We start from the raw sequence: 26,674 nt of genomic DNA on the forward strand, positions 1-26,674 counted from the left end.
GTTATAAAGGACAGTTTTGGAACAACTGAACAAGAATGAAAAAAAAAAAACAAAACTAAGATTTAGAAGATATTAAAAGAAGTATTAATATTGCTGATAGTACAGTGTTATTTTGGCTATATAACAAATTTAGATAAGCACATGTATTTAGGAGAGGAACATCATGGTATCTGTAATGTACTGTAAATGCTTCAGCTTAATACAGAATAAAAAGAATCAAAGCACAACAACAACAACAACAAACAAACAAAAAAAGAATGATTACACTATAGTCATAATGCCTGCAGAGAAAACAGAAGAGAAGATAGATGAAATGTAGGGATTATCAGGTATGTAATGGACTCAATGCATTTACTGTGGGCACCCACCTCTGACAGTTTTCTTCCTCAATGTTGGTAAGGCCTGTAACTGAACTGCTTAATTGCTTCCACACTGTACTAATGTCTCCTGATTCCAGTGCCCTGTTGATTAGGGCCACTGATGATAGCATCTCCACAGCAACAGAGAGCTCTGGATGGGTGAGGTTATGCTGTACAGAAAGGGAGAAAGAAAAAGAGTAAGTGGAGGTATTCTCCAATACCAAAAGAGACAGAAGTTTAAATAAACTATAAGAAAAGTAAGTTTCTGGAAAAACATTCTACCTAAGCTTATTAAGATGTGGATATTAAATTTACTTCCACCCCATTTGGCTTACAAACAAGAGAGGATTGACTAACTTACTTCAGGACTCTGTTGCTGCAGAGTAGCAAGTTCCTTCTGATAAAGATCAGCAGCAAATGGATACACCTGGGGCAGCTGCGCTTCATGATTCATTAGTTCCAAAACAGTCTTCTCAGCAACACCCTTCTGGATTGCAGCATTAATTGCTGCCACTGCTGCCAATCCTATGCAGAAAATAGGAGGTCAGAAATGCAGCAGGCTTAGACAGCCCTATGGGAAAGGAGGTGACAATTTTCACTGAAGCTATGAAATATCAGGCTATGAAGCTTGAAGTGGATCTTTCATCTTTTAAATGTTGCTTCTTTTGTATGATGTATGACATGTGAACCACATTTCAATAAGGGCAGCCTCCTAATCATTCTCCTCATCTGTGTTTTCTTTCTACTCAACTCATCCCATATGCCACTATCATCTCCACCTAAAACATCTTTTCTTTCCCCTAGAGTCCAGCAAATACATCTTAGGCTACAATTCAAAGCATTCCACAGTCTTTTCTAACACTTTGTCTGACTTTATTCAACCCAAAACATATATAAAAATTTTATTCTAACCACCATTTCCTTAAATGAATTGCTCACCTTTTGCACCCCTGCTCCCACTTTCTTCCTTATTGTCTCACATAAGGAACATTCTTCTTTTCCTCATTCACAATTCAAATTTTACCAATCTAGTATCTCCTCCTCTAGATATTTCCCTGACTATAAAGTGCTTATTGGCCAAAGTGAGCCTGCATTAACTCTACTTCTACTTTTAAACTGGAAGAACCCATTAGGCGCAGTGGTGCACGCCTGTAATCCCAGCAGCTCTGGAGGCGGAGGAAAGAGGATTGCCAGTTCAAAGCCAGCCTCAGCAAAAGCGAGGCGCTAAGAAACTCGGTGAGACCCTGTCTCTAAATAAAATACAAAATAGGGCTGGGAATGTGGCTCAGTGGTCAAATGTCCCTGAGATCAATCCCTGGTACCCACGCCAACACTTCCCACCCCGCCAAAAAAAAAAATGGAAGAACCCTAGAGCCTCCCAAAGTACTTGGTAGTTATTATGGCTAGTAGGCTTGGGGCAGAGGGTGAGGGATAATAGATGCTAACCTCACACCCTTATTGACATAAAGCCACAAATTTCCTCCCATCCTAAATATTTCAGGGGACACCCAGCTGAGAGGATTCTTACTTCTCTGATATTGTTGGGCAGCAATGTTTGCAGCATCTACTCCAGACTGCAGCTCCTCTTTTTGCAGGGGATCAGTATGACCACTCTGAGAAAAGCAAAGAACATTTATGAAGACGTTACTCATGCCTATGCCTCTAGACCTGATAGTTTTCATATCTTAGCAGCAGACACAGGGTGAACACAAGTGACAGCTATGGGCTACATGGAGCCAAGTATCAGCTTGGCTAGAGACAAATCTGGACTAGAGTGACTTTCCAGATATCAGCACATTTTTAAAACTATTTTGTGAAAAGCATCAAAATGTTCTGAGAGAAAATGTTTACAGAATCATTAGAGCACATTAATGCTACTTTCTCTAACCAACATACAGAGAATTTGTAAAATGTATATTTGCCCTTATTTAGACAAAAAAGAAAGCCCTTCATGTTTGTTCTTTAAAAAAACAAAAACAAAAACCCAAAACTCCACAAAATTTAATTCCACATAATCTACCCATAGAAAAAATTAAGTATTTTCCCAGTGTTGGCCAAGGCAAACTAGTGTGTGGTGTGTGTTTGTTTTAAAGTGGAAATTCCCAAGTAATAATGTAAAAAAATTCAGATTTTGTTTTCCTTCAAAGGCTTTTTCTCAGGGAGGAGCAGGAAAACTGAAGTGAAGAAGTGGTTAGATTCAGGGTATTAATTATTTTAAAAGGATTCACAGCTCTAAAAGCAAAAGAGGGCTGAAGATAATGTATAATTTAGCTAAGGAAAGTTTTTTTCAACTAATGATGGAAAAGAGATTAGGAATAAGAAAAGGCCATATCTTTAAATGACAGCATGAAATTCAAAAGGATGTAAATAGCTGGGTGCAGTGGTGCATGCCTGTAATTCCAGTGATTAGGGAGACTGAGGGAGGAGGATGGCAAATTCAATGTCAGCCTCAGCAACCTAGCGAGACCCTGTCTTGAAATAAAAAATAAAAAGGGCTGGAGATTTGTCTCAATGGTTAATGCACCTGGTTCAATGCCCAATATCAAAGACAAAAATCAAATGGATGTACAGGAACTCTTGCAGGTTCCACCCAGAGTATGTTCACCTGTCTCTTCAGCTGCTTATCACTGAGGAGCTGCTTGAAGTACCAGTCACTGTTCTGTTGCTGGAGTCCTCGAAGACCCAGAGCAGGAGACTGCAGAGTCTTGAACAAGGCCAGGGCATCTCCCTGCTCTAAAGCCAGGTCAATATTTGCTAATGCAGAAAATGCTGAGGAGGAAGAAAAAGACAAAAGGCTTTAAAAAGAGATACCATATTAGTATAATAGCCTCAAACTCAGTTCCAGATTAGGGGAATATTATTTGGCCTTTATCTGTAATATTTCAGATTTTAGGATTAGAAGATACTTTTTTTTTTGCTTTTATTGGTGCATTATAGTTGTGCATAATAGGTAGCTTTATTTTGACATAATCATTTATGCATGGAATTTATATAGTCCATTTCAGTCCCCAGTGTCCCCCACTTTCCCTCCACCTACTCCCCTTCTTCTATTCTACTGGTCTACCTTCCACTCATTTATATATTTAATTGGCACTTTATAGATATAACCTAATTTTGTGAAATTCATTCTGTATTTCCCCCCCTTTCCAGTCAATCTCCTACTCTGCTGATCTTCCCTCTGTCTTTATGATATCTGACTACCCATGCCCTTTTTTTATTCCCCTTACTTTGCTCTAGCTTCTGTACATGGGAAGAACATCTGACCCTTGATTTTCTGAATCTGGTTTATTTCATTTAGCACGGATGTTCCCCAGTTTCATCCATTTACCAACAAATGCCATAATTTCTTTCTTCTTTATGGCTGAGTAAAATTCCATTGTGCATTAGAAGATAATCTTAAAGTTATCCAGTCCAGGGGGTCTTAACCAGGTTGTTTACCAAATTCCATACAGATTCCTAAGCCACACCCAAGCTTACTTAAAAGCTTCCAGATGTAGATAGCTTGGCACTGATATGGACACTAATAGAAGCCACCAATCCAGACTTTCTAAAATGCCCAGTAGTTGAGCAGATCATGTTTATAGACTATTAAACAGATAAAAGTATAGAATATGACAATTTACTAAATTTTTGACAATTTTGTTTCTAAGACTTTTTAAAGTTCCCACCCTAGAGTTCACACAGAATATATCTAACTCCTCTGGCTTCCTATGACAATGCATTCCTTACCAAGAGCCTGAGTTTCTTCAACCATTTCTTATACAGCATTTAGAATCCATTCATTATCCTGATATTTCCTGAACACTCTCAAGCCATGGTAGTCAGTGTCCAGACATCAACTGCAGAGTGGAAGGAGCTGTCTTCCCCTCTCAACCTCTACTTCTAAGGCTGGGGTTGTGGCTCAGTGGTAGAGTACTTGCCTGGCATGCATGAAGCACTGGGTTCCATCCCAGTACCACATTGGAAAAAAAAACCAAACAACTAAATAAACACTTTCTACTTCCAACCATAGACTCCAATGTCACACAAGTTCTTTAATGTAACATCTGACAGTGGAAACCCAGATATTCATTCATCTGAATGTGATAGTAAAGATACCTCCCTAATAGGGTGATTTTTTTTTTTTAAAGACATAGTATCTTACTATGTTGCCCAGGCTGTTTCAAACTCTTGGGTTCAAGTAATCCTCCTGCTTCAGCGTCCCAAGTACTGTGGAATATAGGCTCATGTCATCATGCTGAGCTGATAGAGTGATTTTTAGGATTAAATGAAATACCCATGAAAGCCCTTTATATATTGTAAAATAAATAAGGTGTTATTAAGTTCAAAGTTAGAATACTTTGATTTCAGAAATTATACCCAGTCAGAAATCATACTTACTTTATTGTTTTTAGTTTTTTTTTTGTTGTTGTTGTTGTTTTATGTGTGTGTGTGTGTGTGTGTGTATTGTGGTGCTGGGGATTGAACCCAGGCTAGGCAAGCACTAAACCACCTGAGCTATACCCCCAGCCCTCTTTTTTTTTCTTTTTTAGGAAAAAAATGGACTATTACTCCACTACTCACAGATGAACATCTGATTTTATCACCAATGGAGCAAAAAGAAACCAATAAAACACAAAAATTCAAAATATCTAGGTCATAACAAAACTTATTAGTTTAAAATGATTTCATTAAAAAAATCAACTATTAATATAAGTTCTTAGAAAGACAAAACAACCCATGGGAAAATAAAGTCTTAAATAAAATGGAAAATGGCGGCCCTTCTCCCCTCTGAGAGGACCCAGTCTCTCCCTGTAAGTGTCCCCTTTCCCTTTTCCTATTCCTTCAATAAACATATGCCTTTTACTATGGGGGTAGGGAGCAGGTACAATAGGGGAGAAACAGAACTAATAAAACCAAAAGTTACGAAAGAAAAAACTGCTCTGGATTTATGATCTCATTGTAGGTTCCCGGGAGACTGCTTATTTCTTCCTAATGATTATGCCTGTAATTCAACTACCTGAGCCCTGAGCCAAGGTATACATAATCTTCTTGAATCAAAGCTGAAGGTCTACATGGCCATTATTCCTTCCACAATATTCACCGAGGTCCTGCTATATGCTGTGAAAACAGCAGTTAACAAAACAAATATCCCCATCCTCACTGAGGTTTTTTAAATTTTTATTATTTTTTTATAGTAGGGGCAGAAAATAAAATCAATTCAGGGAGCAACCAGATTTTGTCCAAGTATGAACTACAGAATCTGAGTATTTGCTACAAAAGCCTCTAGTCAATTATGCTTTCTCTGGAAGCATAAATTTACTACTTTCATATGTAAAAATGTGAATAGAACATTTAAATATTTTCTCTCACTGAACTTTAATTATTAACTTTAATTTTCTTATTCTACTTAACAAAAAATAAAATATTTTCTGGTTTCTAACTACTCAGCCTGCAGATTTCCTCTGGGGCAGTGTTAATGAGCAGTGTTGCCGGTTCTCATACCCTAACAACAACAACAACAACAACAAAAACCTTTATAATTACTTAAGATGAGAAAGTCTTCCTAAGAACATAATATTCCTCATACTTTCTCTAAAATTAGGAAAAGATGGTCCCTCTCTGTCTTATCCTCATCCTCTTATCTTTCCTAAGAATCTCAGTGAATATTCACATGCACTGAAAACCTACCCCAACCTTAAGTCTCCATTCCCTTCTTTATGACTGCACCTCATGTATCTTTGCTACCTTGTTATAATAAAGCTGTCCTGAAATTATTCATTTGCATGGCTACCTTTCCCACTATATTGAGTTTATTTGAAAGAACTTCTGTGACCATAGCAGAACGATGTGCATAGAATACTGAGTATACACACTTATGATTATTTTCTTACAAGTTTATAATTCTCATATAATTAGCAAGGTAAAGCAATAAACATTATAAAACCCTGAACGATATTGTAGGAAAAATTCCTTAGTAAAGCAAAAAAAATATTTTATGTACTCTATGCAACAGGAAACATGCTGGACTTTCTTCTCATACAGAGTACTAAGTATAAGCACAGTCCAGTTTATATTTGCTAACCTAAGTATTCAGAGAGATACAGCATAAGAAATCAATCATACTTGAAGGGAACTATTACTCTGTTCAGAAGGTCATTATCCTAAATAAATGAACCATAATATAATAGAATACAAAGAATCTTGGTCAAGATTTAGACCTCTATATCAAATGGAGTTGATAAAATTCTTCAAAATTCCTCTCTAGTTATCAAGAATATTATTAGTTCAAACAACAAATTAGCACCTCCAATAAATAAATGATTACTACATTATTATCTTGAGCAAAACAAATCAAAATGTGGTCTAATTGGATTATAATAAAAATTTTTGTTCTTTTTTTATGTATAACACTATGCTGGGAATTATAAAAATTTCAAAAGAGGCAGAATAATCTCTAACTGAAGGAATTTACAAAGATGTTCGAAAAAATGAGGAGCTGGACATGGTAGTCCACACCTGTAATCACAGACACCTGGAAGATTAAGGCAGAAGGATTCCAAGTTCAAAGCATGCCTGATTAACTTAGTGATATCCTAACTCAAAATATTAAAAGTAAACAGCTGGGGGTGTGGCTCCATGACAGAAGTCACTTGCCCTCCAACTTGTGATTCGCTTTCCTTGGCCTCCCAATCCTCTGTTGGGATTACAGATATGCTCCACCATGCCTGGTCAGAAAACATGTTTTTAAAATATTTTTAACAGGATAAAAGAATCAAAAAAGAGAGTCCAGAAGCCCTTGCAGGTATAAGAACAAGGGCTATCTGAGGGCAATGATAGTTCAAACAGAACAAGAATACACAATACTGTAATAAATAATCATTCCTAAACAAATCCACTAATGTCTACAATTAAACCATGTCTTTTTCTTTTTCTTTCTGTTTTTTGGGGGGATGTGGGTGGGTGAGGGTACTGGAGATTGAACCAAGGGGCAGTTAAAAACTGAGCCATATCCCCAGCCCTTTTTTGAATATTTTATTTAGAGACAGGGTCTTACTCAATTCCTTAGAGCCTCACTAAGTTGCTGAGGCTGGCTTTGAACTCCTGATCCTCCTGCCTCAGCCTCCCGAGCCACTGGGATTACAGGCATGCACCACTGCGCCCAGCTAAACCATGTCTTAAGTCCAAGAGTAGAACAACACAAACATTATTCTGTAATATCCCATTAGGTGCTTATTCAAGAACATACTTACTGTTGACTTTATTTATATTGCCTTGAATTTCAGCTTGAGTGAGTAGCTCCTCATAAACGTCCCTTTCTCTCTCGGAGTTTTCTGTCTGAGGATGAGTAAAAAGTAAAATTAAATTAGTTCAGGTCTCTAAGAAGACCACAGAAATACATTTGTACCTCTCTACCACCATTCAACACAATTAAGAACAAGTGTGTATGTGACTTCAATCCTTTGTTAAAAAAAAAAAAAAAAAGAGCAGAATGCTGCGTGATTACAACTAAAAATCTGACTAGATCTACTTGTTAATAAGCACTGGGATGTTGCAGAGCTAGACAAGTGAAGGAAGCACTGAATAAACCCTGTGAGGTGGTGGGACTAATGACCCACATCTTGCCTCAGATGTGAGCAGAATAGACACACATGGGTACCAATCTTGGAGCTTCACTGGTGGCACAAACAGGGGCAGGGCTGCAATTACTAATCTGCAGACCAATTGGGCAACTGTTTTGGGGGTTGAAATCCCTGCTCAATGATAAGAGATTTAAAGAATATTCTGAGAGCAGAGTTGACTTCATTTTATCATCTGGATACTTTCCAAAGAACTGAAACATTTTAATCATTAATTTCAAGGGGTGAATAAATTTGAGTGAAATCTTATAAGACAGTCTTAGCCTCATTTTTCTTTTTCAAGTCAGAATCATTCAGCTAACTTCTACATAGTGATAACAATGGTTAAAAAAAAAAATTCACTCCAGAGGGGCTAGGAAAGATGATTTGGAAACCATATTTCCAAAGGATATAATTAATTTTTAATGGCCACAATCCAAAACTTCATTTGCACAAAATTCAAAAAGAAAACAAGAGGTCAAAATGGAACCTAATACCAAGAGACTACATACTGTATAATTGCATTTCAATGAAATTCTGGAAATGGTATGATATAGTGAGAAAAACAGGTTGGTAGTTGTCTGGAGGAGGGATGGGCAGATGGATATTGACTGCAAAGGGGAGTCAGGGAAACTCTTTAGTGCAATAGTTAAATGGCCACATGCATTTGTAAAACTCAAATTGTATACTTAAAATGCATGGATTTTATTGTATGTAAATTATATTTCAATAAAACTGTTTTTTAAAGTGGAATCATACCGAATAATAGAAGAATATAAATTAATTATAAAAATATTCCATTTTTACCCTGTTTTTAGCATTTGTCATTTTGTCTTGCTTGGCCTGATAAAGTATGTCCTGGTAAGTAGAAGCCAGAGGCTCTTCAAGATTTACAAGCATTGCGTTGGGGTTTTTCAAAGCTGCAAACGTGTCAGCTGGAATTCTACGATCAATAGCTTCATTAATAGCAATAACAGCAGCATGTACTAAAAAAAAAAAAAAAAAAGAAAGAAAAAATTCAAAGCATGGAATACTGAAATTACTAAAGGATATACACAGATACAAAACAACATTGCATCCCCTATTACAGAGAAAAACTTTTTTTTTTTCTCTGTACTGGGACTTGAACCCCAGTGTGCTTTGCCACAGAGCTATGTACCCAGCTCTTTTCTTTTTTTCTTTTAGTTTTGAGAAAAGGTCTCACTAAATTGCTGAAGCTGGCCATGAACTTGCATTTCTTCTGCCTCAACTTTACAAGTCGATGGGATTACAGGTATATGTGACCACACCCAGTAAAAGGTTCCTTTGCATAGATAAGAGTAAAAACACTTGGAGCTAGAGGAGTAGCTCCCTAGATCCTGCAAACCTAGTCTCTGATGCACAAAGCCATAGCTCTGCCTGTGATCCATGTTGAATTTACAGTCACATAGGGAAATACTCATAAAGGAACACTGGAAGGAACATTTATTTGGTATGGAAAATGTTCACCCTTAATGACCTAGTGAATACCATAAAGAAAAAAAGAAACCCTTCAAAAGGCAACAAAATGGAGGCTGGGGCTGGGGCTCAGCTGTAGCACACTTGCCTGGCATATGTGAGGCACTGGGTTCAATTCTCAGCCCCACATATAAATAAATAAAAGTCTATCAATATCTTTAAAAAATTTTTTTTAAAAAGAAAAAAAGGCAATGAAATGTAGAACTCACTTTCTAAATGTTTTTCTTTTAATCAGAATTGAGAATTCATTTCCAAATAACAATAGCATGGAAGACTATAGCAATGTTTAAAATCCCATCTACAGACTTAAACTTGATAGCAGAATTCCTATTGTCCAAGATCATCACCACGGTATTAATCACCACAAGTTGTAGTAACAATCCCACTTGAACCCAGAAAATCTCTCTCTTCTTACATGCAGCTTCATCCACAGACAGTTCATTAGCCAGGATGCCCCCAATCTTGCTGAAGGCAGGCATCTGGATCCCATACTTCTCTAGTTCAATCTTCATGTTGTTGATTTCTTCTTCTACAGAAAAGAATGAAGATCCAACCAAGCAAATTAAGTACCCTTTCACAACTCAGAGAAGGAAACAGATTCCTTAGCTATAAAATGAGAGAAAATGGCATCTACTCCTTAGGGTTATTAAAAGGATTTAATGAAATAATATATGGGAGCATGTAACATAGTACCTACTATATAATTTGTAATCAATAAACATTAATTAGGCATTAAACATTAACTATAAAGTGAGAAGACCCTATGGGAAAGTTTTTCAAAACTGCTACTTATGGCATTTCCTACAGTTAACTTATAAATGGAAGCTTTAAAGGGAGCTCAAGAAGTGAATCACAGTTATCTCAGTCTTTAAAATCCAAATCAGTAGCTGCTACTCAATAACTTTGTTTCTAAGACAGAAAGCCAAATGATAAAGAAAACAACAAGTAAGGTTTGACCTTTGCCCCACATCTGGTCAACAACTTCCCTGGAAGGAAAAATGTCACAGATAAAAGCTTTCTTATCAATTCTTAAACTCCCAGGCCTAAAAAATAATCACTAGTTCAAAAGACTTGAATCTCTTTTACCCCTAACCAATATTAACCTCTGCTCTTTTTCTCCCAAGCATCCTCTTCAAGCATCTGACTACAAAAAATACACATAATGCTACCAATTTGTCCCTAAGGGGTTCATGTGTTAAAAGCTCAGTACTAGGTGCAATAATGTGAGAGGTGGTAGAACCTTTAAGAGGTGGCACCTACTGGGAGGCTCTAGGGTCACTGGTGATACTGATCTCAGGACGAAGGTAGCTCTGGAACTAACCTTGAGTTAGTTCTCAGAAGACACTGTTATAAAAAATTCTGGCCCCACCTAGCTCTCTGGCACCTCTCTTGCAAGGTGATCCCCTATTCACAGATATGCTTCTGCCATACCATCTGCCAGAGGCCAAACCAAATCAGTGGGGTCACCTGATCTTATATTTTCACCCTACAAAACTATGAGCTAAATAAGCCTTGTTTCTTGTGGGGGAGGGGGGGTTGGGGGATGCGGGGTAACTGAGGTCTGAACCCAGCTCTTATCACTGAGCTACATCCCCAGCCACCCCCCCCTTTTTTTTTTAATTTGGAGACAGTCTCCCTGAATAACTAAATTGCCAAGGCTGGCAATCCTCCCTTAGCCTTTGGAGTTGCTGGAATTACAGGTGTGCACCAATGTGCCTGGTAGCCTCTTTTCTTTATAAAGTGTCTCAGGTATTTTCTAACAGGAATAAAAGACTAATATGTATAAAAACACCCACCCAAAGATGGTTAAACTTTAAAATTACTAAAATGCCATCTTTGCATCTTTTCACTTCCTATTCATTTGCCTTTGCTTTGCCCACAATAGAATGGGAAGGACTTACAAACTTTCTTTTTACCATACATGAATATTTAATGTTAGATGTTAATACAATTATATGTTTTATATATATTACATATTAAAATTACTCAATTTACATATGAGAAAACAGATTCACTAACCATACCTATGTCGTAAGTGAAAGAACACAGCCTGAAATTCCAAGTTCAGTGTTCTGTCCATCATATTAAGAAAGGCAAGTTATTTATATTTCTTTCATCATTTTTTCCAGAGTATTTTTAAAGCTCTAGTTCTTTAAAATTGGTGCTGCTGACTTTCCAGCCTGTTTCAAATAAATCAAACATTTCCTGCCAAGCATGTAGCTCCTTACCTGTGAAGTCAACTTTTCCATAAAGGTCTTGAATCTGAGGAGCCAGGCCTAGTTTAAACAGGTACAAACTAGAAGACATAATATACAAGAGTTAGGCCTCCCAGCAGTATCTACCTGCTGCTCTTAAAGAAAACTGGCAGTCAGGGAAATCAGCAGACATAAATTCAAATCCAAGTTCTGGCATAAACATAATGTATAATTAGGTGTATTAATTTTAACATAACTAATATTAGTGAGGTCTCTTGGTTTCTGTTTATCTTCCTATAATCAATAACTTTTAGGTGACACTTTAAAAACTGTCATGAAAAACTGTCATTCTGAGACAGTAAGTCTTACACTGAATTCATATTATTGATATAAAAGTTTAATTCAGGTAATTCAAGAGTTTTAAATAAAGTACATATTATGTATCTTAATCTTTAAATTAAACAAACAAACAAACCAAGAAAAGAAATTCATTAGACTCTAAGCTCCATGAAAGAAGGAACAATAAAAGTCTCATTCACTAATATCCACTCAGAACCTACAGATCATAAATATGAATCAATATCTCACAGATATAAAAAGTGTCTGTAAACTTGGGTAAGGTTAGTTTATTATAACACTATAGCAGACTAGAATCGGTAAGTTAGAAGAGATCAAATGGACAGTTCACAGACATTGACAGTTAACAATAAGGGAGAAGACAAAAAAATACATCAGAAACAAATCCTAGAAATTTAATTGTCTACAGTTTTTTCAAATTATCTATAAACTTAAAGCATCATTTAAATATATATAGGCATCACAGAACTGATCAAAACTTAAATTGTATACAATAAACCCAAATGTAGAACTGAAAACACACTGAATTTTCTGAAAACATTGTTTATATATCCACAGCAATGTTTATATATAAACATTGTTTATATATCCATAGCAGTTAAATATTTTCTCAGAGAAGTGCCATGTATATGATTAAGTGCTTTCCTTTGGGGTAAAACATTCAAAATGAAATCATATAAAGTTGCTCTCTCGGAAGATTTTATAACTACTCAAGAAGTTTTCCAGAGCAAAATAAAAATAACAATAACTTTCTATACATGTAATAGGTCCCCTTATATATTTTCTCCACTAATATGCCTGACTTATATTCTAATTAATAACAGTATTTAATCTTTTTTTTTGTACTGGGGATTGAACCCAGAGGAGCTTTACCACTGAGCTATATCCCTAGCCCTATCTATCTGTCTATCTAATCAATCTATCTATAGTACCAGGGATTGAACCCAAGGAGCCACATCCCCAGTCCTTTTTTACATTTTATTTAGAGACAGAGTCTCTCTAAATTGCTTAGGGCCTTTCTAAGTTGTTGAGGCTGGCTTTGAACTTGTGATCCTCCTGCCTTAGCCTCCCAAGCCTCTGGGAGTACAGGTATGCACCACTGTGCCCAGTAGTAAGGGTATTTTCTCCAGGAATTTCTTCCCCTTTTATTTCCATTATAAAATAGAAAAATGGCTGCCACATTTTTAAAAATTTAAGGACATTACTTTCATAGCCCAAGAAGCATAAAATGTCACTTTTAATGTCATCTGATGGTAAATTAAAAGTGTACAAAGATACCACTGGCTGATGAAAAAAGTAGGAGTGTGGGCACCATCTTTCTTGTACCTTTCCTTACTTATTAGGAAGTGTTTAAGAGTATTTTATGGAAACACTGGAGCTATAAATAGAATCATAATAGCCACTCAGATACTCTAATCCAGCACAAAAAGCACTTAGCTTCAAACCCGAAACTTAAAAACCCTAACAGTGAACATTACTTCCCAACCTTCACTCCTGCTGCTTCATGCTTATAACTTAAAACAACTATATCTGGTCAGCCTGTCATTAAGCTTAGACTTTTCTTTTTCCCTATTTAAGCCACACTTTGTAGCAATAGCAAGAAGCAAGCTGTGTTAGCTAATCTAGATTCCAATTATCTTTGCTGACGCAGAGTAAAACAGAAATCAATAAACTAATCTCAAAGATTATTAATAAAAACTCTTATGACAGTTGATTAGTAAACAGAATCCATACACAGTCCTTTATCTAAATTCTTTGAGCCAGACATGCATCAATGTAGAAATGTTTCAAATATTAAAAAGATTCTATAGTGTACATGGTATTAGAAGACATTCCCAGGACGCGCTGGGGCAGCACCCTTAATCAATACATTGCTTTTCTGCAGAGAAACATACAAGTATACATAAATATTCTAAATAACCTCAATTAATCCTTATCAGGTTTTGCCAACAAAAGAGCTTGCACTAAAACTTTATTTTCAGAAATATTAAGTTTTTGTTTTGTTTTGTTTTTAATTTTTTTTTAATTGCTGATAGATCTTTATTTTTTTAATACGCAGTGCTGAGAATCGAACCCAGTGCCTCACACATACCATGCACGTGCATTACCACTGAGCCACAGTCCCAGCCCCAATATTAAGGTTTTTTTTTTTTTAAATTTGGGATTATGGGCCTATTTGACCCCCAAATGAATTCTTTTTTGGCAATACTGGTGATCAAACTCAGGGTCTCCTGCATGCTAAGCAACTGATCTACCACTAAGCTACACACCCCCAAATCTCCATTGTATTTTCAGAATAGCAAAACTTTGGGGGAAATGGAAAGTATACAAATATATTAAGAATAATGGAGAATAGAGTGTTATCTTTAAAAATAACTATGACTATGGAGAAAAAATAGCATCTTCAACAAATGGTGCTGGGAAAACTGGAAATCCATATGCAACAAAATAAAATTAAACCCCTATCTCTAACCATGCACAAAACTTAACTCAAAATGGATCAAGGACCTAGGAATTAAACCAGAGACTCTGCGTCTAATAGAAGAAAAAGTAGGCCCAATCTTCATCATGTGGGATTAGGCCCCAACTTCCTTAATAAGACTCGTATACCACAAGAATTAAAACCAAGAATCAATAAATGGAATGGAATCAAACTAAAAAGTTTCTTCTCAGCAAACAATCTGTGAGGTGAACAGAAAGCCTACATCCTGGGAGCAAATTTTTACCCCTCACACATCACATAGAGCACTAATCTCTAGGGAATATAAAAAAGCTAGGGAACTCAAAAAGCTAAACACCAAAAAAACAAATAACCCAATCAACAAATGGTCCAAAGACCTGAATAGATACTTCTCAGATGAAGATATACAATCAATCAACAAATATATGAAAAAATGCTCATCATCTCTAGCAATCAGAGAAATGCAAATCAGAACTACTCTAAGATTTCATCTCACTCCAGTCAGAATGGCAGCTATTATGAAGACAAACATTGAACAATAAGTCTTGGCAAGAATGTGGGGGAAAAGGTACACTCATACATTGCTGGTGGGACTACAAATTGGTGCAGCCAATATGGAAAGCAGTATGGAGATTCCTTGGAAATCTGGGAATGGAACCACCATTTGACCCAGCTATTCCTCTCCTTGGACTATCCCCAAAGGACTAAAAGACAGCATACTACAGGGACACAGCCACATCAACGTTTATAGCAGCACAATTCACAATAGCTAAACTGTAGAACCCACCTAGATGCCCTTCAGTAGATTAATGGATTTAAAAAATGTGGCATATATACACAATGAAATTTTACTCAGCATTAAAAAAGAACAAAATCATGGCATTTGCAGGTAAATGAATGGCGTTGGAGAAGATAATGCTAAGTGAAGTTAGCCAATTGCCTAAAAAACAAATGCCGAATGTTTTCTTTGATATAAAGAGGCTGACACATAGTGGGGTAGGGAGGGAGAGCATGGGAGGATTAGATGAATTCTAGATAGGGAAGAGGGGTGGGAGGGAAAGGGAGGGGGCAGGGGATTAGCAAGGGAAGAGGGGTGGGAAGGAAAGGGAGGGGGCAGGGGATTAGCAAGGATTAGCAGACATCATTATACAAAGTACATGTATGAAGACTTGAATTGGGTGTCAACATACTTTATATACAAACAGAGATGAAAAATTGTGGTATATATGTGTATTAAGAATTGTAATGCAAAAAAAGTACACGTATAAAGGCATAAATTGGCGTGAACATACTTTATATACAGAAATATGAAAAACTGTGCTCTATGTGTAATAAGAATTGTAATGCATTCCACTGCTGTCGTGTATTTTTTAAAAATCAATTTAAAAAGAATTTATTTCCATTATATTAAAAAAAATTTTTTTTTTTAAATAACTATGACTGAAGTACAATGACAATGCCTGGAATAATGCCTTAAAAAAATGACTTTTAAAGGGGGAGGGCGGGCAGAAAGAAAACAGAAATAATACTTCTTTATCACAGTTGATCCAAAGGGAGGTCATGCCACCCCCAATACGCGTGAGGTGAGGAACATGCCTGGAACACTGTTGTGTTTTATGATAAAAGAGGCTCTGAAAAATTACACACACTTCCTACTTAATCATCAAGTATTGCCAACCCACTTTCAGGAAAAACACGAAATGAGAGGAAAGAAACTATAAATCTCAAATCAGAACACAGTGCTCTGTGTAGACTTTCTAAGCATAGACTGCATATGCAAGAGAAATGGAAAACAATAGTGGACCGCCCCCTTTTGTCATTCTGACTCCATCATGAGAAAAGTACAGTTAATCCTCATCTGTATTTCAGAGAACTGAAGCCTGGGACCCTGATTACATTACTGCTATAGTATTAGTAGAGAGAAATTCTGCCAATTTAGCCTCTGCATTTGCCAAGTTCAGAAAGCCATTATAGGTACAATCTTAATAAGGTTATTGACAAAAAATAAAAATTAAAATCAAGCCAATCACAATCTCAGAATTAGTCTGATTTTGGCTTAGACACACGCACATATGAAATTGCTATATTCTCAATACAAGAGTATACTAGTTCTTAGCTGTATTCATTCTTTTGTGTGTTTCACATTGGTTCCAATGATACCAGCATTATGTGTGATCAACACACTGTAAACAGGCTGGAGTTGTAGCTCAGTGGTACAGTGTGTACTTAGCATGTGTGAAGCCCTAAATTCAATCTCTAGCACCAGGAATAAAAATGAAAGTAGAGAAACTCAGAAAATAGGTTTCTTTTCTTTTCTTTCTTTTTTTTTTTTTTTTTTGTAGCACCAGGGATTGAACCCAGGGTCTTGTGCATACTATGCAAGCACTCTACCACTAAGCTACACCCTCAGCCCTTTTTATTTAATTTTATTTTGAATCAAGGTCTCTCTTGGTTGCCCAGGCTGACCTCAAACTTATAAACCTCCTATCTCAGCCTCCTGATGAAAAGGTAGGATTACAGCATGCAGCACCCCATGGAGTGACAATAGGCTTCTTATAGATCAATATTATACAATACCTTCATTCATGTAATCAACATTTATTAAGCACACACATAAGATGCTATCTAAAAAGGTACAATCCAAACAAAGAAATCTCATATTCATGTCTCACTCACTTTTCCCATCTTCTCCTTTAGTCCTGTGGCCATCAAATAAGTCTACTAAAATACTACGTTATTCTACATTGCTGTAGTGTATATAATAGGCATCCCCTCTCTTTCCATTACCCCCCTCCCTCCAGAGATATCACATTTTCCTTCCAATCGAATATACCTGTTGATTCTAAGAATGAGGGATATGAAATTAAGTCATGTTCCCAATTTACCATGAAGCTGTGCAAAAAATAATTTGTTTCAGTTCCTATTATCATATTTATGTTGGTATAAAAATTACTGAATGAGTGAACAAATAGCTTAATAATGGCAAGGACCTAGATGACTAAACAAAAGACAGCACCCGTGTGAAATGCGGAGGTCACAGAGACACTAGATCAATAATGAAAGATTTTGCCGTGTTTTTACAACAAAACTATCTGTTATTATGGGAATAAATAAATCCATTCTTTCTACTCCCTGGAAAAACACAGCTGTTTTCACCATTGTATGAGGTTAGCAGCTTTCTATCCTATTTGAAAATCCTGAAGCTAATGAAAAAATGTGTTCACTCTTCCAATGGACAAAGACACACATTCAATTGAGATGTCATTCCTAAACTGCTTATTTTACCAAGAAAATCTAATTACCTGAGTGCATGAATACAGTAGATACATTTTGGCATGTTCTTTCGATCATAGATATCTGTGGTTTCTGGGTAAAAAATCTAGGAAGAAATAAAACAAGCAGAGTAAGTTATCCATCCACTGATTTCATGTAATCATTCACCAATCATCGATAAAATAAATAAAATTATGGACAATTAGAAAACATTGTTGGCATTCAGCAAATCACTTCATTAGGTTGAACAAACATTTCATCATAAGCACTGCAAGGAGTAAGATGTGGCAATACATAATGAAAAGTATCTGGGGAGTCCTTATTTCGTCAACTCACTGAATTTCGTTAGATATGTAAAAAGTGATTTAGTTACTTCAGACCCAGACACAAGTAAATGAAACCCAAGTTCTATTTCAGTTTAAATCAGTGGCAAGTGTATGAGGCATTAAAGGACCACAATCTTTTTAGTTATTATGTCAGATTAATACTTCAACAACAAACACTATATGCTTTTTAGTGTATGCAAACTACTATATTTAGACACTGAAAAAAACCATTAAATATGAAATGTACTATAATACTTTGAAGAAGTAGAAATATAGAAAAATGAAGTATATATAGTAGAGGATGGATATGGGAATGTAGAAGACAGGTATTTTTCCCTGAAAGCACTTAGTGCAATTAACTAATTACCTATGGTTATCGGTAATGGCTACTCCAACAGACTAAAAGCCCCAGGAAGGCAGGAAACTAGGTCTATGTTACTGCTAATTTAATGTCAAATTCAGAGCAGGGTCACTGAAGCACCTCTATATTTGACAGGTTAACCAATGAGGTAGAATAGCAACAGCATTAGGTTTAGACTGGCAATAGCTTTGAATTTCAAGACCTATTCTCTCGTAGAGTGGCACCATATAACCCAATCTGTGATTTAGAGAAATAAAGGGTAACAGAGGATAGGAAGCAAAAGACTGAATAATGAGTTGATTAGAAGAATCTGGAGAGTAATAAAGACCTCTATGAAAACAGACTATGAAGTCCTAAACTAATGAGTAAATCATAATAGACAGCAAAAGATTTTCCAACCAAGAGAAACTATAAGAACAAATGAAGCAGAGTTGGGTGTAATGGTGCATGCCTATAATCCCAATTACACAGGAGACTGAGGCAGGAAGATCACATGTTAGAGGCCAGCCTCAGTAACTTAATAAAAAAATAAAAGTAACTTAATGAGACCCTAAGCAACTCAGACCCTGCCTCAAATTAAAAAATAAAAGGACTGGAGGTATAGTTCAGTGGTAAAGTGCCCCTGGGTTCAATCCCTGATACCAAGAAAAAAGAATAAGTTAAAGCAAGAATAACCATATTTGTGAGTAAGGAAATATATAGCCCATTGCTTTCAAGAGTATACAGAATATCTTCTAGAAAATAATAGAAAAATAAGGTTGGGTCATTATGATGGAATCAGATTACTATGAGCAACTTAAAAGCCAGACAATTTTGACCTTGATAAGCAGGACTTAAAGAAAACCCCTAGCTTTGGAACTAAGGATAAGGATAAAAACAGCTTTAGGAAGATCTGACTGGAGACAGGATATAGGATATATTGAATAATGAAAAGACTGGAGCTGGAGAGGCAGGCCAGGGAGTTCTTATATATATAAAACAATGGATGGATAAGAGAGATAATCTCACATAAATGAAGAAGGTTTTGGAAATGACTGATTAGACTAAGATCTCACCAATGTTCTAAGCTTGGATGACTGTAATAATGATGACATGGTCTCACTTATCATAGAGAAGGGCATGTTTACTTGGGGAAAAGAAAGGTTTAGTTTTAGATATAAAAAATTCTAGGTAATAGAAAGCTATCTAAGGAGAAATGATTGCAACCAACTGAAGGTACCATGTTCTTATAGCAAATGAATCTTAATAACGGAACCCACAAAAATGGGAGAAATAGCTTTAAAAAGATTGCATCTTGGGGCTGGGGATGTGGATCAAGCGGTAACGCATTTGCCTGGCATGTGTGCAGCCCGGGTTCGATCCTCAGCACCACATACAAAGATGTTGTGTCCGCCGAAAGCTAAAATATTAAAAAAAAAAAGATTGCATCTTTAAAAATGCCCATTGACAAAGTTAATCAAAAGTGGAAGAGTTCAAGTAATCAAGACTAGTTGGGCAAATTAAAAACAATTATTCAAAATCAGAAAAGATTTCAGGGAGAAGGTGGCCAACAATATCAATTATAATAAAAAATCAGAAAGGACAGGAAGAGGGGCTGGGGTTGTGGCTCAATGGTACAGCACTTGCCTAGCATATGTGAGGCAGTGGGTTTGATCCTCAGCATCACATGAAAATAAAATAAAGATATTGTGTTCACCTATAACTAAAAATATATATATTTTTTTTAAAAAAAGAAAGGATAGGAAGCAAAAGATCATTGTATTAATTTTCTATATTTATCATAAGGAGATTAAGAAAGACATCCCAAAACACTACATATGCACTGTAAATTACACACCATACATTATTTTATGGATACCAATATATTTTTAGGCTGAAGTATCTTTAGTTCATGTTACCCAGAAGCCTTCTGGACCTATATCATGTAAGGTAGATATTCCAAGGCTACAGACATGATTACCTTGCTGTCCCTGAAAGCCTTTGGGGAACTCTATGTTTGTTACTACTGTTAGTAAACAAACAAACAAAATTACATCAATAAGAAGGCATCTTATAGTAATAACACTACCAGCAGTAGCAAATATTAAAAAAGCTCTTAGTACCATTCAACAAAAGTTAAATTGTCATTGACCACTGGCGATACACTATATAAAAAAACAGGAACAGGAAGTTACAGGTGCACAGAAAGGCCAAGCAGCTGTAAACATTTTGACACATTGCATTTCCTGACATTTGTAGGACCTAATTCTCAAACATACCAGTGGCAAGGAACAGAATTTTAGCACTCTGCTCTGAAAAAAAGAGGATAAAAGCTGGTCTTTTACAAAGACTCAGCTCTGGATTTAACTCATTTCAACAGACATGAGCTAACAGTGAGCTCAGCAGTACACTAAATATCAAATATTCATTTCCAAGTGGTGTAAGCCACTTTCTGATACTTCACACATCACTATTCTTATTCTTTCTTTAGTTATAAACATTTGGACTCCACAGCTACATATAATGAAAATAAAAACCTCCTCTTAATCCCAACACACAGAAATGAGTTAGCCTGACAAAAGCTCTTATAACCATAAACTGGTTTCCTTCCCCCTACTTAATACGTGAAGACAGCTCCTTTGTCTACATAAGCGGACATATAATGGCACCCATATTTGACTTTAACACCAAGAGTATCCCTAGTGAAGGAACAAATGATTTGCTATCAATTTTTCTATTATAAGCAGGCTGGAAAATCCTTACAAATACATCTTTTGTGTTTTTCTAATTGTTTGAGGGGAAATAAATTCTTTTTTTTTCCTCTCACTCACTCTTTTTTTTTAAGAGAGAGTGAGAGAGGAGAGAGAGAGAGAGAGAGAGAATTTTTAATATTTATTTTTTAGTTCTCGGCGGACACAACATCTTTGTTGGTATGTGGTGCTGAGGATCGAACCCGGGCCGCACGCACGCCAGGCGAGCGCGCTACCACTTGAGCCACATCCCCAGCCCCAGAAATAAATTCTTAAAAGTAGGTCAAAGACAAACTTAACCATGCCTCTATGGACGACATGGCCTTTATGGGTATCTAGTGAGTAGCAATTTCACTAATAGCAGCACAAAAATAAACTCCTGAGAAAAAATGCAGAATATGCATACTGCTATACAACCACCACCAAAAACAGACACAGGGAGAAATGTCATTATATTGCCTTGACAATTTGAAATATAAAATAACCTATGAATTTTGGTTACTCTGAAGCTCGAAAATGACATCTCTAAAATACTTCCACGTGTGTGTGTGTGTGTGTGTGTGTGTGTGTATATATATATATTTTTTTTAATTTTGGGGGGATGGGTACCGGATATATAATCCAGGGGTGCTTTACCTCTGAGCTATGACCACAGCCTTTTTTCTTTTTGAGACAGGGCCTCACTAAGTTGCTTAGGGCCTTGCTAAGTTGCTGAGGCTGGCCTTGAACTTTTAATCCTTCTGTCTTAGCCTCCTAAGCTGCTAGGATTATAGATGTGCATGACCACACCTGGCCTAACTTCATATTTTTAATGTAATAACTTGTGAATAAATAAAAGCCACTATCTGTACACTTTAAAATAATGAAGTTTAGAGTATGTAAATTCTATTTAAGAAAAAACACTTTAATATAAGTCTTAAAACTAATGTAGTAAAAGTAATTATCATCATAGGGAATTTCACTAGAGGAAAACAAAACAGGTATAAGGAAATAAAAGAAAAAGAACAAATTGAAAAGAAAAAAAGAATCTTTAGCATTAAACAAAAAATTAACCACCAGTAAGGAGACACATTCCCATAATCCTCACCTACTCATGAGGCTGAGGCAGGAGAACTGAAAGTTTAAGGCAAGAGGCTATCTCAAAATAAAAAAGGCTGGGTATGAAGGTAATAGTAGAGCACCCCTGGATTCAATCTCCAGTAGCACAAAACAAACATCCTAAGAATAATTTTATAGGTAGAATGAGAACTATTTTACTGAAACAGGCAGAACTATGAATATCAGGCAAGTTACCTTAGGCAATCCAATATCATCCATGGCATTCAACCACTGAATTACATTATCAGTGTGTCTAAAGTGTAGGCCAGTTGCCTAGAAGAAATAAAAGACCATTAAGTACTATTGGCAAATACTAAATAAAAACTCTCCGGACAGAAGTTTCCTCCTGAGAGTTTACAAGCTCTCCCTCAAATTTAAAGTCACTATATTCACATTCCAATACCAAGAAGGCAATTTATACATGAGCCCCTCTCACTTAGGAATCACTCAGAAAACCATCCTGTATAAAGTATGCTTGACAGAATACAGGCTTTGGAGTTTCACAATCCTGGATTCAATTCATGGCATCAACTGGTGACATAAACAAGTCACTTCACCCTTTCAGTCTGTGGTTCCCCCTCTATAACACCTACCTTATATATTTATTGAAAAGATTATGAGATAAAGTACATAAAGCAATTAATGTGTCATATAAAAAATAGAAGTTACCAATAAAATGACAAATATTATAATACATCAATCAGGGTTTTCACATTACACATAAAAATACCCTCTTCTAAACATCTTTTTCTTTTAGAAGTGGTATGGTTTGAACTCGGGGCTGAGAGTACCTTAGTCAAGTGCTTTAGCATGGAGCTACATACACCCACTGTCCCTATGTCTGCTGTTTCTGAACAAGATTTACTTTCAAGAGGGGTACAAAGATAGGATATTTTTAAAAAAATCATTGCTGTGAAGTTTCTACTCTCCTTTATCATCCTTCTATTTTGTCTAAAGAACAGTTCCAGAGTTGTCTTCAGAATAACTGCTTACTTAAAACTCAACATGTTTTCTTTGTTTTTTGACTAAGAAAAGTTTCTGTTTAAGATATTAATTTTGGTTTAGGGTCTATACCTTCTCTGTTTTCACCTGAATTTCAACACACAATGTAAAAATCTTTCTTCAAATCATCTGTAGTCTCAGCTCATTATGATGTATGGCCCAATTCTGAGAGTTGACCACTCTTACATTCACCATTAGCTATGCTGTCCTCCGCCATTTTTTTTCATACTCATGCTGTTACAAGTAAGAGCTGATGAGCAAAGTCCCTTTAGGAGTTCTGTAGACAACAAAATTTGCTCCTTGTCAACATTCCAATTTAGTTTAATAGTCTTTTTCAGGGCCCTGAGTCACAGAAATCAAACCATTTTATTAATTTTAATTTTCTGAAATTGAGTCATTTTTGCATTTAATCTTGCATATTATCGGATATTACAGAGGAATGCTTTTGCCTGAAGTTGCTATGGATTTCTATTTGCCAATAAATCTCAGCACTTGGTTAAAATTAGATTTAAAGAGTAATTTCCTGCTGGGCACAGTGGTACATACCTGTAATACCACCAGTGGCTAGGGAGGCTGAGACAGGAGGATTGCAAGTTCAAAGCCAGCCTAAGAAAGGCCATGTTTCAAAATTAAAATAAATAAATAAATAAATAAATAAGGGCTAGAGATGTGGTTCAGTTGTTAAGCGCCCCTGGGTTCAATCCCTGGTACCTCAATAAATAAAATTCCCCTAATTACTTCCTCTACTTTCCGAGAATGAAAAATTTCATCTAGGATTAGGATTATGAAAATTTCTGGACACACTGCAACATAAGAATTCTACTGGAGCCAGGGTATATAGCTCAGTGGTAGAGTGCTTGTCCAGCATGAGTGAAGACATAGGTTCAATTCCTAGCACCAAAAAGAGAATTCTAACAGAAACACAGAGAGACAAAGTTCTTTTACTACTATATATTTCTTTTGCACTATTTCCTCCATTCTTCCAGGTATTTTAAAGGCCATACTTTATTGGAGCAAACACATCTTACACATACTTCTCAACTGCTCTCAGAATACAGTTCGCTAGCCTTCTTTATCAACTTTATAGAAAAATTTAAGCACCAAGCAAAGTAGAACTCACCTTGTATCTGGTCTGCTCTCGATCGTAGATTTTTTTCAAAGACACCACTTTCGGAGAGAAGAAGTTTCCTAGTTTGGCAAGGTAGACCCCATTCCGAAGCCCTTCCTCCAGTTCTGTGGTGGGTGGCAAACCCTCTCCTAGGCATGCTTCCATCCACCTGCACAAAAAGCAGTAGAGCACATGAAAAAGAGAAGGCAAGTCAGAAATCTTTCTTAAGAAAGTTTATGCTTAACTTCCACTTTCTCTGAAGTTTAAATTCAGTATATCAACACTCTCTGGTTTTTGTTGGTTTTTTAGTTTGTTTTTTTGTCTGTTGCAATGCTGGAGATTGAACCCAGGGCCTCACAAAAACCTTGTTAGACAAGAGATCTGCCACTCAGCTACACACTCAGTCCTAGCAACTCTTTTAAGACCCATTTCCACAAAGAGCCGTGAACCATTCAGATCTATGAAACAGAGCCAGGTACAGTAGTCAGCAACTCTGGCAGCTAAGAGAGGAGGATCACAAGTTCCAGGCTAGCCTCAGCAGCTTACCAAGACCCTGTCTCAAAATTTAAAGGTGGTGGTGGGGGAGTAGCTAAAGATACAGCTCAGTGGTAAAGTTACCCTGGGTTGATCCCCAGTACCAAAAAAAAAAAAGAAAAGAAAGAAAGAAAAAAAAATCTGCAAGGCAGAGAACTTAGGAAATGCCTGACACCAATGCCATCTTCTCTACTTTCACTTTCCCCTGCTACACTAATAGAGCCACTGACTCTCCATATCCTTACTATCCCATGAATGGCAGACTCTTTCCTGAACCCTTACGTTACTCCCTGAAGAAGTTCTTTAAAAAAAAAAAGTATGACTGAAACCACCATTCTAACTGTTCAAAATCTCTTGTCTGTTGCTTATGTTCTTTTTCAGTTTCAGAATTCAGAATCCAAACAGTGAATTTCTCAGTTCAGATTTTGAGGTGGCTTAAGGATTATCAAAACAGACAATTAGCTAAAATACCGAAAGAAATTCTTATGGAAGCAGTAAACAATTCTTGAAGGTGATTTTAAAGGCAGAAAAAAAAAAAAGGTTGTAAAGAGGAAAGAAAATAAAACTTTATCTTTTCCACTCAAATATTCAGAAAAGCCTAAGATAAAACAAAGGAAGGTTTAGGTACACCTATCTATTTTTTTTAATATTTATTTTTTAGTTATAGGTGGGCACAACATCTTTATTTTACTATTTTATTTTTATGTGGTGCTGAGGATTGAACTCGGTGTCCCAAGCACGCCAGACGAGTGCTCTACCACTAAGCCACAGCTGGTGCTCTACCACTGAGCCCAGCCCCAATACCTATCTATTTTCTAACAACAGAAATGTAAGTAACTAAAATTCCTTTATAGCAATGGTTTTAAACCACATTTTAAGCCACATTATCCTATGAATATCTGAGGAAAGCTATAGACTGTTCTGCAGAAAAATGTTCATACACTTAAATTTTACAAATAATTTCAGACATTTCATTGACTTTATGAAACCCAGATTAAGAACTCCTAATTTAGGGAAGAATGAAGGAACTTTGATTTGTGTAGAGGAGAGTCAGGTGAGGGGTGGGGCTGTGGGGATGGGAAGAACAGTAGAAAGAGACAAACCCTATATACAGGTATGATTATAATAGTGGAGTGACTCTGAACCATGTATAGCCAGAGGAATGAAATGTGCTCCATTTATGCACTCCATGTCAAAATGCATTCTACTTTAAAATAAATAAATAAATAAACCCCTAATTTTAAAAAAAAATTCCACTCAAATTTTATAAGGTTAATATTATCCTCACATTCTTTACCATACTAGGAAAAATGTTTCCAAAACACTGTGTTTTGACTTTGGTCTGTTTGACCACTATAATAAAATTTTGAAAGCCAAATGAAAAAAACTCAAGTGGCTCAATGGTAGAATGCTTGCTTGCCTACCATGTGCTAAGCCTTGGGTTCAATCTCCACCAAAAAAAAAAATAATAATAATAATTACTGCCACATAAAAATGAAACATTTATAATGTTTACTGATACACAGATGTTCCCTGTTTTTGTTTTTGTTTTTGCAGTGCTGGGGACTGGAGCAAGCACTCTCTACCACTGAGCCACATATATCCCCAGCTCTAGAATTTTAAATTATAAAGCAAATAAAACTGAGAAGAAAAATCTAAACATGTCATAATCTCCGCCTTCACAAAAATTTGTAAAACACCAACGAGCCAATAGAAATACAGGCCAAATAACATGTAAATGCATTTATTATTCCATTTATGTTTTACATATTCTTT

At 36.2% G+C, this 26,674-nt stretch overlaps 1 protein-coding gene across 1 annotated transcript in view; it reads right to left on the minus strand.

Annotated features, from left to right (window-relative positions):
- IQGAP1 (IQ motif containing GTPase activating protein 1) overlaps positions 1 to 26,674 on the minus strand; it is a 105,379-nt gene that overhangs the window by 45,892 nt on the left and 32,813 nt on the right. The window contains exons 3-13 of the mRNA XM_081290854.1: positions 24,377 to 24,533; positions 22,450 to 22,527; positions 17,770 to 17,846; positions 11,683 to 11,750; positions 9,870 to 9,983; positions 8,765 to 8,943; positions 7,592 to 7,676; positions 2,965 to 3,128; positions 1,888 to 1,972; positions 721 to 884; positions 369 to 529 (exon numbers count right to left, since the gene is read on the minus strand). Coding sequence (XP_081146980.1) covers positions 369 to 529; positions 721 to 884; positions 1,888 to 1,972; positions 2,965 to 3,128; positions 7,592 to 7,676; positions 8,765 to 8,943; positions 9,870 to 9,983; positions 11,683 to 11,750; positions 17,770 to 17,846; positions 22,450 to 22,527; positions 24,377 to 24,533 — 1,332 coding nt within the window. The remainder of the gene's footprint in view (positions 1 to 368; positions 530 to 720; positions 885 to 1,887; positions 1,973 to 2,964; positions 3,129 to 7,591; positions 7,677 to 8,764; positions 8,944 to 9,869; positions 9,984 to 11,682; positions 11,751 to 17,769; positions 17,847 to 22,449; positions 22,528 to 24,376; positions 24,534 to 26,674) is intronic.

The sequence above is a fragment of the Spermophilus citellus genome, assembly GCF_964194105.1.
Source record: "Spermophilus citellus genome assembly, chromosome: 4".
NCBI classification, from domain to species: domain Eukaryota; kingdom Metazoa; phylum Chordata; class Mammalia; order Rodentia; family Sciuridae; genus Spermophilus; species Spermophilus citellus.